The sequence below is a fragment of the Lycorma delicatula genome, chromosome 11, assembly GCF_047948215.1.
Source record: "Lycorma delicatula isolate Av1 chromosome 11, ASM4794821v1, whole genome shotgun sequence".
Taxonomy (NCBI): domain Eukaryota; kingdom Metazoa; phylum Arthropoda; class Insecta; order Hemiptera; family Fulgoridae; genus Lycorma; species Lycorma delicatula.
Genome location: NC_134465.1, coordinates 21,475,557 through 21,490,073, shown reverse-complemented (window position 1 = coordinate 21,490,073; position 14,517 = coordinate 21,475,557). Strand labels below are relative to the sequence as shown.

Here is a 14,517-nt window from a genome sequence, read left to right as displayed (position 1 = left end):
TATTGCCAAAATTAATGTTGGATCGTTTCGTACGCCGAGCTATATGACGGTGGGAGTTTTTTTTTTAAACTTTTTTCTTAAGTCTGAGGAAAGATAGAGGAATATTAAAGAATATTACATCTTACGTAAGACCTTTAAGAAAATTTTAAATGTTTTTCGTTAACATTTATATTGTTTATCTTTCAGTCTGTTAAACCGAAAAACCTTTGAGTATCTTGATAGCTTTCATTTCCTTATAGATCATCTACAATTTTTATGCTTTTTTTTAATTTTTTTGGTGCTATTTTAATCATTTCTTTTCGATTAATTATGTCATAACTAGTTATTTTATTGTTCTAATTAAGCTTCTATTTTCTCGTTCACTCTTCTTATTATTACTTTATTTTTCACTTTGTCAAGCCATTTTATCTTTCAGTTTGTCCTATTTAATCTCCATTGTTAAATTTCAAACATGTAGATTTTATTAGTAACATTTTCTAAAAAAATCAAGTTATACAGAAAAAAATACTGTAATGTAATTATTGAACACGGTTAGGTTTACTTACATTTCTTTAGTGGAGAGTTTTTTTTTTTTATATAAAAATTATTTTAATAATTGGGAAATTGTTTTAATTTTATTTTTCTTTCGGTTTAAATAATTATTTTAAATTTTAAAGGAATTATTTAAACTTACCATGGATTCGGTCTCGGCCATGCTGGCGTTTGTCCATTTAAAAGTCGTAATTTATCGTAAACTGAATCTGGTGCCGGTGAAACCGACGAATGTACTTCTTTTTGAGCGGCTAAATTTCTTAACACCCTGTTTATCGATGATACCTGAAAATTTGTACTTTTTCATTAATTAATTTCCTAAATTATTAATCTAGAAATCTTAAATTACAAAAAGATAAAAAACACTTCTCTTAGTTTTTAAATTTATTACTATAAAGTTCTTATAATTTTGTAAATTTATCGGTTAAAATATAAATATATTATAGTTGAAAATATTTTAGAATGACTCTTGACAATTTGTAACGCGTAAGTTATAATCGGTTAAAAATGTTCACTTCTCACCAATAGTATTGATTATTTTGTTAATATTACCATAGCAACGCGACACTGTTGCCAGTTATACGACGTATATATTTGTAATAAATCGGAATACACAATTAAATCGTTAATATAATATTATTTATCGGTGTCTACTCGGTATTATCGTGAACAAGTAATAAGAAAAAATATTTAATTATTGATTATTGTAAATAGCGTATTACAGTACAACTATTACTTTAATAATAACCCTAATCATATACTGTGGCGTAACAGTTCTTTCTGTTGATTCATAACTATTTTTCTGTTCTTTATGTGGTGTATTCGTTAATTAATTCTACTCTATATTTAAGTTTATTTCATCTAATTTACGTTATTTTTTATCTTCACCGTTTCTTTAAGGTAGATTTCATAAGAAAGCTATCTCTTGTAACAGGTACCATGATTCGACTTCCGGAAAATTTCGACATTTCTTCGCGTTTCACATCTTCCAGACCCCAAAACCACCATCAGTTCAAAAGTTTATATATATATATTCGCTTTCTTGTGGACACGATAGTTGCCGTAATTTTGCGCCAATGACCTTCAAATTAATATAAAAAATATAACGACACAAAATCTCGGTCGAATTCGGACCGTGAATATGTGAAAATCGGTTTACAAATAGTCGAGTTACGGGAGAAAATTGATGTCGTAATTGTATGTCATAATTATTAGGTCTGTTATTGTGAGAAAATTATTACTTAATTTAATACTAATTTACAATAAATAAAAACAATTAATATTTAATCTTATTGAACGTAAAGTGGATGACATGAAAACAGACACAAAACTTTATCAATTTTCTGCCATAACTCGGCTATTTTTTAACAGATTTAAAAAAATAAAATGTTATTTTGTTCAAAATAAAATGCTTAATATTTTAGAAAATAACATAAATTTTGATAAAACTAATATTTATGGAGATATAATGGATTGAAAAATAAATATGGCCACCATTTTGTAATTTGTAAAGTTATTTAACTCCTGATTTTTTGCTAATTTAAAAAAATTATTACCAAGACGCTTACAAAATATTAATGCGATTCGTTTATCTGAACTTGAGATATATGCTTCTATATAAAAATAACAAAATGGCGGACAAGGGAAGAACGAAGGAGAAATTGCCATTTTTCCTAACAATATTTTTTGTTTAGTTTTACAAGTAGAATCCGAAAAGGTATTGCCAGCCCACCATGTTAGAAAAACTCTGTATATATTTAAATAAATTTTTAAAATTGATAAAAAAATTATACTGTATACAAGTACTACGTACAAAACTGTCGCCCGCACGCTCCTTAATTATCCTTTATTAATTGATAATTCATTTATATTAAAGAGCTATATTTTTTTTTTTGGAAATTGTCTTTTTTAATTTTTAGTACTTTTTATATCAGTTAAATCGAAGGAAAAAATTAAAAAAACTTCTATTTGTAGGATTTATAAGAATTTTGTATTCAAATTCTCTTCTTGCGGATAAGTAAGTAATACTTGCTAAAAAAACACGATTATTTAACTTATAAAATAAATCTTGTTTAATTTATAAAAAGAAAACTCCATTTTTGTAAAGCAAAAAAAAAAAAGCTTAATATTCATTAAATAATTATTATATATTATAATTTGAATAAAATCTTTAAAAGCTGTTTTTTTTTCTAATTATTAAGGAAAAATAAGTAATTAAATAATCGCTTTTTTCTCCTTAATTAAATATTATAGGGTAAAGTTCTTCTAAGTTAAAAGAACAACAAAAAAAAAAAACAAATGTAAACAAAACGAAGAAAAAATACGTACAACAGAGAACCAAGAAAAAAGGAGGGATATTTTTTTTCTTTTTTTAACGTATTTTCTTCTCTATATTTTTTCCTCTTTTTTACTATAGTAGATATTACATGGCGAAATTTTCATCAAGAAACGTGTTTCTTAATAACAAAACAACACTGAAAAAAAAGAAAAAAGAAGACCAATACTAAAAGGGTATAGAACGATGAGAAAGGGAAATATATATATATATATATAGAGAGAGAGAGAGAGAGGGAGAGGGGGAGGAAAGGGAAAATTCCAAAGGCTTGGATATAAAGAAGAATAGCAGAGTAATAAAAAAAAGGAATAAAAGGAGAAGATGAAGTACACAAAAAAAGAAAAATAATGAGAGAAAAGGTCAGGGAAAAATAAAGAGGGAGGTTGAAAAGTCAAACGATATATATATATATATATATATATATGAGTAATATTGGGAACTAAGAAACAAAAGGGGGTTGTAAACAAAAAAACATCAATGTGGGGGGTCTCCTATTAAAAAGGTATAGGATATTCTCTCGCACAAGGAAATAACACACACAAACATATACCCACGAATCTATGAATATGTACATACGCACGTGCATGTATTATGTATTGTGTGGGAATGGTAAATTTAATTGTATTACGTTATAAATAATTTTCAAGTTTTCATTAAAACATTGAGTGTCCTGTAGTAACAGAAAGGTTTTAAAAACTTCTGATAAATACACGTCCAAAAACAAATGTATGTGCTCGATTTACGTAAACCGTTATATTTGTTTGTTCCTTTTCGGTCCAAGAAATAACAACCAAACTTCGTATTTCATCTGGAAGTAACGGATGATATCTTAAATTTTCTTAACCAAAAAGGGGTTAGGGGGCTACAGCATGGACTAAATTAAAAAATCCCGCTCTTTTCAAATTTTAACGACTGTATTCCATAAAACGATTAAAAAAATCCCTTTCGGCACGCCAGAAGGCAGGGGTACATTTCACCGGTGCTAAGAAGCGAATAAAAAAGATTTCAACCTTAAGTTAAGACAAACTTCAAATTTTCTCAATACGATAATGGTTGCACGCAAAAAAAGTTTTACATGTTTAGCGTACGACAGCCCCGTCTTCTTACAATTCCAGAAGTATTTTGGTCCCGTAAGTGTTGGTCATATCAAAAATTATTACAAAACAACGGTTTTAGGTAATTTTTAGAGGACTAACGACCACTTTAAACAGATTCGATAATGTGTCTATTAAGGAAGGTATGATGTTTTTGTCTTCAAAACCGCATTTTTTCCACCCCTTATGCCGATGGTTGGTGATATCAAAAAACTTTACTTATATAAGTTTTAGGCCCTTATCCAAATAGTAGTAGGAATATCGAACGAATTCGATATTTTAGTTAATAAGAAAGTTATAGCGATATTTTTTTTTTCGAAAAAGCCCCTCCGTATTTCTAGTCCCACGGTCCGATTTTTCCTATTGACGAACTCGACTGAGATTTTGGGTCATTATATTTTACGTATAAATGTGAAGCCGATTAATTAATTCGATCTGTCTGTGTCTCTAACTCGATCGCCCGGTCAACTCGGTGCCTGGTGCGTTAAGCCTCGCGGCTGCCAATCGTTCAAGAGAAATTTGATCTTTAAAATTGTGCCGCCTCACCCGCGTGAATTAAGTACGGTATGCACGCGCGCTTTAGTTAGAATCATTGAACTAAATAAACAAAAAAAAAAAATGTTATATTTAAATAAAATGATAAATATTTTAAGTTAAGTTGCGTGTTTGTATGTATGCCGTGCATCAGCGACAGTCCATAATTGTTGGAGTTTAGGATTCTTGTAGGAAATTCCTAAAATTGTGCGGTCACCTTTTTTATTATTTATTTATATACACCGTCTAGGCTCCAAGAAAACAACAGAAGAATATAGACTGAAATCCAACAAAGAACTGTACGAAGAAATAGAGGATCTCGAAAAAGTGATAAGAAAAAGGAAATTGAGATTCCTGCGTCACGTGTATGCGATGAAAGAACAAAGATTAAATAAACAAATATTCATTCATCTCTAGAAACAAAAGAGACATGTATAAGATACGTTTATACATGTACGCATTTGTTTACAATTTTAATGGAAACCCCTCTCTGTGTATAATTTTTTTTGTATTCAGATTTACTTATGGTTCCGGTAAATTTCAACCGATTGTAGACTAAACGCTGCGGCAAAAAAAATAATATATAAATAAAAATTATTTGAAATAATTAAGAGATTTAAATTATAATATTTCATCGATGGAAAACGAACCGTTTTTGAAAATCTTCAAATTTAAGAAATAATAAAAGATATTTCAGATAATATTAATTTCCGAATTACTAGCTTATTTTTTACGGGTTATAACAGATGGTATCTATGAATATATTAATTTAATAATGATTTTAGTAAAAAAATAAATAAAATTGTTTTAATAATAAAACAACAAAGGTTTATTACAAATAATACAGGCTAGCTAGGATTTGGGATTATAAAGGCTACGAGATGAAAACTATGGTTTTGAATAGAAGATAGATTATGCGGTTATGAACCGCATTGTTATGTCGAGGATAACAAGCTGTAGTGGAGGGTAAATGGAGAGAATTATATAGATTTCAATTAGATAGTAAACCGTCGAATTATTCCGTTTAATTGTATTGGAATTTAGTTTGGTATTAATAGAATTTAAGGTATGTAACCACTTAACAGCGTAATTACAAACGCATTGTGCTGTACATACTCGTGTATATATATATATATATATATATATATATTTATATATATAGAGCATGTATAAAATGCCATTCTTATGTTCTTCAAATGAAAATTGAAGAAGGCATATATATATATATATATATATATATACACACACACACACACACACACACACACACACACACACGTGCCTTCTTCGCATTTATTGTTATCTTATCTTCACATATTGTTTTACAATATATTTATAATACAAATTTGTATTTGTGTACAGTATTTGCTACACAGGTTAATATAATTAGCCGGCTTCCGTGGCGCGAGTGGTAGCGACTCGGCCTTTCATTCGGAGATCCCGGGTTCGAATTCCGGTCAGACACGACATTTTCTCTCGCATTACAATTCATTCATCTCACCCTCTGAAGCGATACCTAACGGTGAACCCGGAGGTTAAACAAGAAAAAGAAAGGTTAATAATATTGCAAATCAGCCGATTTCGAAGTTGAGAATTCCAACGTTCAGGTCCTAGTAAAGGCAGTTGTTTTTTTACGGATTTGCTTACTAGATCGTGGTTACCGGTGTTCTTTGGTTTCAATTAACTATACATTTCAGAAACGGTCGACCTGAGACCGTACAAGACTACACTTCACTACACACATACACTTCATCCTCATTCATCCTCTGAAGTATTACCTGAAGGTGATTCCCGGAGGCTAAACAGGAAAAGAGAAAAAGGTTAATAGAATTAATACAGTTTAAATAGAGTTTATGATTTGCCATACTCGAATTAATATCGGTCATATTTATCGAAATTTATCAGTCAAAAAATGTTATATATTTTTGTTTACAAAGACATATTACAAAATCGAGTTGTATAACGAGATGAATTTTCGGAAGGGATTTTTAAACGATATCGAATTGCGGCTACAGTATTTTTACTCGTATAATGCAGTAAGAATGAATATTTTAATCTGAGCCAACTAAAAGAATATAGAATGTATCAGACCTGAACGTAAATGATATTTAAGATAATTTATATCTGCAATGCTTTTATTTTAATTGTCTTTACTGTTAAAATATTCGTTCTTCACATTAAATTTTATATCAATCAATGATTTGACATAATTTAGGTATCCCCTCCTTATTATGGAGTTTTATATATATATATATTACGTTTAAAACTGAAAAACTGCTGTATAAAGTAAAATTGCTAAATACGAATACATTGCTATAATCCGTCATAAAGCGGAAAGTATGGTGATCATGTCAAATATAGTTTTTTTTTCAAAAACGGAGTTTTTTCAAATATTTACGTTTTAGGTCCGACTAGTTCATCTAAACCAAAATACATATGGATGTATGTTTGTGCGTACGTATGTAGGTACGGTTGTTGCACTGCTTTTTTACGTGTGTTTCTGATTATATATATCAGGATCGACCAAACTGATTTTCTTAAAATGCGGCTCATATATTTCTTTGTACGGGATATTAATCGTATTACTTTTTTTTAAATTCGTTTAGGGGGATATCGCGAATTCACCGGGTTGGTCTAGTGGTGAACGCGTCTTCCCAAATCAGCTGATTTGGAAGACGAGTGTTCCAGCGTTCAAGTCCTAGTAAAGCCAGCTATTTTTACACGGACTTGAATACTAGATCGTGGATACCGGTGTTCTTTGGTGGTTTGGGTTTTTAATTAACACACATCTCAGGAATGGTCGAACTGAGAATGTACAAGACATTATTTCTTGTACATTAATGTACAAGACGTAGTTACCGGAGGCTAAACAGGAAAAAGAAAGAAAGGGGGATATCGCGAGAAAACTTATTTCGATTTTCTTCAGAGACAATCTAGAAAAAACATTTATTAAACAAATTTTTTACTTACATTGCATATTAAATGATCCATAAAAATATGTTTCAAAAACTTAACCCCCATTAATTAAAATTGAAATATACTTTTTTTGTTCTTTTGCCCTAAGTCCATTCGGTTTAAATATATTTTCAAAAGTTTGTGGTTCATATATAGAACTATTAAGACATGTCTACAATTTTTAAAAGAAGTCTTACATTTAGAAAAAAAAAAAAACTTTAACTGTACAAATATTTTAAAATTAACCCGTATATGAATATAATTTTAGAAAAATTGTTCTTTTAATTTGTTCTCCGCTTCCAAAAAATATGTTTTTTGTGTTTTTAATGTAACTTTTAATTTTTATTATTAATATCTGGGAAATCGTGTAATACTTTGCCAGACTTTTTACATAGTTCTTTGTTCATATTTTTAAAAAAAATATCGGTTGAAATTTTAAAAAAGGTCTTAAGAGATTAAAAAGAAAATAACTTTGTTACATTCATTCCTTAAGTTTTATTTATTTATTTTTTTTGTTGTAATATCCATCAAATAAAATGTTAGTAAATAAGATGTATTTTTTTTTTAATTTGGTGCAGATTTAGAAAATATGAAATATAAAACAGATTTGTAAAATACTTATTTAAAACTTTTTTTGTCGTATTTTAAGTCCATTTTATTTTTAAAACTGTTCAAGAGTTTTCCCTTTGGTTACTTCTGGATAAGTTTAATCCATATAGAAAAATATAGATTTAAAAAAACGAAATTAATATAGATTTAATTTAGTTATAGTTTAATATAGATTTTAGAAACTAGAAATTACTGGTGATAGTTTTTCATCATTTATAATCTTCTATATATATAAATGAATTGCGTTTCTATACCATTTATCCGATTGCGATTAAACTTTGATGAGTTGTTGTGCGTACGCCCGCGAAGGTTTCTGAATTAGTTTGGACTCGCTAGATAGCGCTGGGGTCGAGATATTTTGAAAAATTGTATTTACTGTCCGATTTGGCTCGTATTCAGAACATATATTAGTTACGCGAAAGAAATATTTTGGCTAAAAATGGACCCGCTGGATGGCGCTGGGGTTGAGATATTTTTTCCCGTTTTTTTTTTACCTCCGGGACCACCGTTTAGTATCGCTTCAGAAGATGAGATGAACGATAATTTTTATCACGGGATTGAGGTATTTAGAAAAAAATAATCGTATAGTAAACGTCTAAGGAAGTCGACTTTGACGTAGACAACGATCGATATAGACAATGACAATCGATATTGACGATATCTCTCGATATATACGACTACATTAAAATTAGTAAAAGAAGTTTTAGGTTATTTATTTATACGATTTTTTTTATGATTTTAAAGGGTCCAGAGTGCAAAGCTTCCTGGTTAGACGGGAAGGGCAAGTGAAGTGAGCCTCCGTGGCGGGAGTAGTAGCGTCTCGGTCATTCATCCGGGGGTCCCTGGTTCGAATCCCGTCAGGCATGGCATTTTCACACGCGACAAAAATCGTTATTCCTCTCATCCTCTCAAGTAATACTTAACGATGGTGCTGGAGGTAAAATAAAAGTGAAGCGAGCGTTGACTGGCTAAACATCCCCGATCACGACGGGAAACACAAATAAATACAAATAAACACGGGTCTACTAGTAAATATATTAAAAAAATCTGACAACAAAGTTGTAATATTTTTCTGGCATTGTTATTTATTCTTATATAGTGGAAAAATAATTATACATGAAAAAGTTACTTAAGTTTTCTCTTTTTTTTTTGGGGGGGGGGGGATTAATTTTTGATGAAGTTTTATTGTAAAAATATCGTGATATGTTTAAATAAGTCAAAAAAAGTTTAAAATTTAAAAAAAATGTTTTTTTATTTGTTCAGCTTCCCTACTACCAAAATCATCTTCCAAGAATTTTTAAAAAATTTTTTATATTTAATATGGTAAATGGAAGAAACGAAAAAAACACTAAAAAATGAATAACCGATAAAAATTTACGTAAGATTCATTTTTTGACGGTAGAGGTGAATTACGATTAAATTTTATTGTAATATTGTTATTAAAAGTTTATATAAACTCAAAAACGGGTTGAAAAATTAAAAAAATCTGTATTTTTAAACTTTGATCGTTTTCTCCACTCCTAATATTGCCCCCAAAATTGTTTTTTTGGATGGCTTACAGTACTACTAAGTCTAGGAAGACATTAAAAAGAAATATCCAGTAAATAAAAAATTAAATTTTTTTTATTTTTGGGAAGGAGGATTTTTGGGGCAAATTTAAAAAAAAAATGATAAGGTAAACATACTGGCATATATTGAGTTTAATATAAAGTAGGGTTACGTTTAGAAAATTTTAAGAAAATTGACCCCCATACAAACGAGTCTATGTACAAAATATCATCAAAATCTTTTTATCCAGTCCAAAGGTATTAAGGTTCAAACACGCCAACGTACGTACGAATATAACACTTTTTTGTCCTTTGGGGATCCCTGGATCGTGAAACATCGAGAAATTCAAAACGATCCGTACTTCATTTTTTGACTGAACATACCTTTTCTTATCCAGCATAGCTCTAGAGCACTGATGTCAGGAATATAAAAATTATTTCCTATACGGTAAAAGTTGTAATTTTAATAAATACATTAATTTTCGATATAAAACCGTTTTCAGCGGGTAGGTAATTTGCAAATAGTTCTTTTATTCGTCAGATCTTACTTTCGATTACTTTCTGGAGTTAACCAGAAGTATATCCGTGTAATTGTCATTAACGCTCTTTTTTTTTTCTACAGATTTGTCGATTAAATCTCTAATTAAGATAACGATTTTTTGTATCGCTAAGTAGCTCTTTTTTTTCCATTCATTTTTTGTGAATTTTATGCAACGATATTTCACAGTACGGTTATTTAAAAGATCGGGTTTAATTTTTTTTTAATACAAAACAATAATTTATACCGAATTCTTGAGCGGTATTTTTTTATATTCTTAAAGTTAATTAATTAATTAGTGTATATATATATATACATACAATTAGTAATATATATATATATATATATATTTATATATTACTTAACACACATAAAGAAAACTAATAAAGAATTTAGGAATTTTGGTTTTTAATTTTCATAAGCGGTTACGACCATTTAACAAGAACATTTACGAGCCGATTCGTTACTTAACTTAATTTTTACATCCGTACTTTGAAAAAAAAAAAAACCTGGCGAATATCACTAAATACAATAATTTAATAAATTATTAATAATAATTTAAATTTGAGATGGCGTAACTTAGTTACGGTATAAAATATCGCTTGATATGAACATTGTTTGTTTCGGGGCGGGGTGTTGGGAGGGGGGGAGAAGGAATAGTATAAATAATAATAATAATAATAGTAATAATATTATAGAAAGGAGTTGATGATATCAGGATGACTTGCAAGAAATAACTCCCCTTTTGCTTTTATCCCTTAGTATAAGTTGACGATCCCTTATGTTTCAACCCAACCCCCGTGACTTTTCTAATGACAACTAAGGGTGCTTCCTTGCTGCTTTCGCGATTGTCTGACTGTATTCTGTTTTCTCTGTTCTATCACGCTCCCTCCCCGTTTCTCATTCATTCTCTTTCTCGCACTCTCTCTCTCTCTCTCACTTATTCCCTCCATCAGTCCCGACTCACGGGGGTTGGTCCTTCGTATGCAACTGAAGGGTAATTTTTTATATTTACCTTTCTACTGTAGAATACCCTACATCCAACGAATATCATCTCCCCAACACTTTTCTCTCCCTTTTTACCCCCTCTTTTTTTTGTAGATTCAAACATCTGATTTTTGTATTATATACTTATATATACATATAACTGTTTTGACGCCATTTTTATTTTGTATAATTTATTTTATTTGTCTTTAAAATAACAAAATTTTTTGTTTTGATACAAATATTTATAGTTTATTAATTTTTCGTGTTTTTTTAATATTTTTATTATTATTTCTTTGTTTTCAGATTTTGTAAAATATAAAGTAGGAGGGGGGATTTTGTAAAATATAAAGTAGCCCTTCTTAAATCTTTCCAAGCTCGATAATAATTTTAATCATAATAATTCCTGATAAAAATACGTCACAATCTGTTCAACTAATGAACAATCAGCAGTTCTCCCGCAGGCCCGATGAGATGACAATGATATGAAGTCTTGTCTTGTTCGTACTCAGGCCAACCGTACCTTAGTTATGTCGTTAATTGAACTGCAACCGTCAAAGTCTATCGGTATCCGTTGTCTTATATCTAAATCCGTATAAAAAGTAATTAATTTACTAGGATTTCAACCTTAGAACCTTCGACTTCGAAAATCAACCGTTTAAAAAGTTATTTGCGACGAAGATTTTCCACTAGAAGAGACCGATGGGCTAACATTAATTTAAAGAAATTGTTTTTATTTCTAATTTTTACTTCCTTGTACGAAGTAAAGGAAAGTATTGTGATCGCGAGGTATTCCGGTTTTCAGATTTCACGGAAATATCCATTTTGACCATCCCTGAATCCGTTTTGACTAGTTTCGGTGTGACGGTCTGTACGTACGTATGTACGTATCTCGCATAACTCAAAAACGATTTGCCGTAGGATGTTGAAATTTTTGATTTAGGACTATTGTAACATCTACTTGTGCACCTCTTCTTTTGATTGCAACCGACTTAACCATAAGAATCCAAAAAAGCCCGAAATCCAAAACATTTCGATTTGGAAAAATGTAAATTTTGACTTTTTCTTAACTGCAGTAATAAGCCCTCATCGAGAGCTTTTCAACGATATATCATAAACGGTACATATTTTCATTAGTTCCACAGTTAGAGCCAAATAAAATTTTAATTAATGAAATATTTGGATCTTAAAAGGGGCTGCCACATCGGTTCGAATCAGACTTCATCTTCTTTTTTTTTAGATCCTATTTTTTTAATTTAAATATATTGATTTATGAATAACTATTATTGTAAAAACCAGTTTTACAATAAATAATCATTCAATAATAATAATTAAAAAATGAAAAAATATCAGAAGTTAATGAAATAAAATTTTATGTACTTTTTATTAAAAAAAAAAGTGTATATATAATTTAATAGGCGTACAAGGAAGTCATGTGGTGTCAACATCACATTTAAAAAAAAAATTTAAAACAGTATTTTTAATTAATCATATTTTTATGTTTTATATTTTAATTCTTCTTCGCTTATTGCATTTATAATAATGTGTAAGTCAAATGAATAAAAAAATTACATTTTTGTACGATATATGATTAGAAAAAGCGATTTAACTCAATATTTTGTTATTGAAATTTCTTTTATATTGATTTGTTTTGTTCATTACCGATCAAAAAACAATATTTAATTTGAATTTTAAATCAAATTTTGTCTCGTATACTTACGTGTTATTTTAGAAGTTTGGTCAGAGATACAAAGATCAATTTGAAAAAATATCCTTTCGTTTAAATATTTTAAACCAAACATTTATAATAATTAGAATGCAGGAAAATTGCTAAAATTGTGCAATAGCAAATAAAAATATACAGAATTTCTCCCGGGACTTTCATAACCCTATTCTACTTGTTAAAATAGTGAAAAAAGATAATGTTAACCAAAAATGTTGACCGAAATTATTCGCTGGTTCAGTCAAATAAATAATTTTTTTTATTTCATTTATAATATAAATTATTTTTGTAATTCATATATATATCATTATTATTATATCAATTAATTATACATTCGTAACAAACACAGATTAGAAAGCTTTAGAAAAGATTAGAAGCTTTTGAAATGCGGTGCTATAGGAGAATGTTAAAATTCAGATGGGTGGATAAAGTGACAAATGAAGAGGTATTGCGGCAAATAGATGAAGAAAGAAGCATTTGGAAAAATATAGTTAAAAGAAGAGACAGACTTATAGGCCACATACTAAGGCATCCTGGAATAGTCGCTTTAATATTGGAAGGACAGGTAGAAGGGAAAAATTGTGTAGGCAGGCCACGTTTGGAATATGTAAAACAAATTGTTAGGGATGTAGGATGTAGAGGGTATACTGAAATGAAACGACTAGCACTAGATAGGGAATCTTGGAGAGCTGCATCAAACCAGTCAAATGACTGAAGACAAAAAAAAAAAAAAAAACAGTGAGTCTTTGGAGGATGGAAATTTGGAGAATATCACAGCTACCAGATTCCTTACTATTTCCATTATCTATTTTGCTTTCATTATCTCCTTTATCAGCTTAAAATTTTTAAGTGCTACTTTTGCTTTTTCAATTAAATCTTTATAAACTATTTCCTTTTTGTATTCCTCTTAGTATGATTACGTTTAACAGTACTACTACGACTGATATCTTCAACACTTGTACTCGTAGTTAAATTAGTGCTATTTTTACCACTTGAAGGCGTCAAATGTAACCGTTTAATTTCTTCAATTTTCCAGAAATTCTCCAGAGAGATTTTCATGAGTGTTAGGAACAAGAAAAGATGCAACAGTATAGTTGCCCTTAATGTTATTACGAAGGCGACCGCTAAGTATATATCTTAATTTAGTTTGCTGAATAATAGGATATTTGGAATTTCGAATAAACTTTCCAGGCAAGAAATTCAAGCGACATACGTTACGCTAGTGAAAGATTTCGCTCGAATTTCAGCTACCTCGGTGAATTGAGGTCATACTGAAATTGTAAGGACATTAATTAAGAAGAGAATTAATGATTTCTTATGGTTTTTGATCTGAAAATCGAATAAAATAAGTCCCAGAACTTTATCTATTGTAGTTTTAGAGAAATCTGGGATGAAAACCAATAAATTGGGGTAAAAACCCTGTGTTTTTTTTTATGTTTGACGTACAATAAATTTCTTATTTCACCAGTTGCAGAACTCCAAAGCGAAGCGGATTGTCTCCTGGGTGTAGATGTTGAACTGGCTGTTTACGATAAACTTGTTCTGTTTAAATGTCCTCCAAACCGTCGAATGCGAAACTCCGATCCGCTTAGAAAGACGTCGTGTACTGACTTCTGGACTGTTCTGAACTTCATCGATAATAATTTAATCGATAACAGCAACGTATT

The 14,517-nt window shown here is 29.7% G+C and overlaps 1 protein-coding gene across 1 annotated transcript in view; it reads right to left on the bottom strand.

The window, feature by feature from the left end:
• Positions 1 to 14,517, bottom strand: part of LOC142332478 (paired box protein Pax-6-like) — a 202,164-nt gene that overhangs the window by 88,523 nt on the left and 99,124 nt on the right. Inside the window, exon 5 of the mRNA XM_075378928.1 lies at positions 674 to 816. Within this exon, the coding sequence (XP_075235043.1) occupies positions 674 to 816 (143 nt within the window). The remainder of the gene's footprint in view (positions 1 to 673; positions 817 to 14,517) is intronic.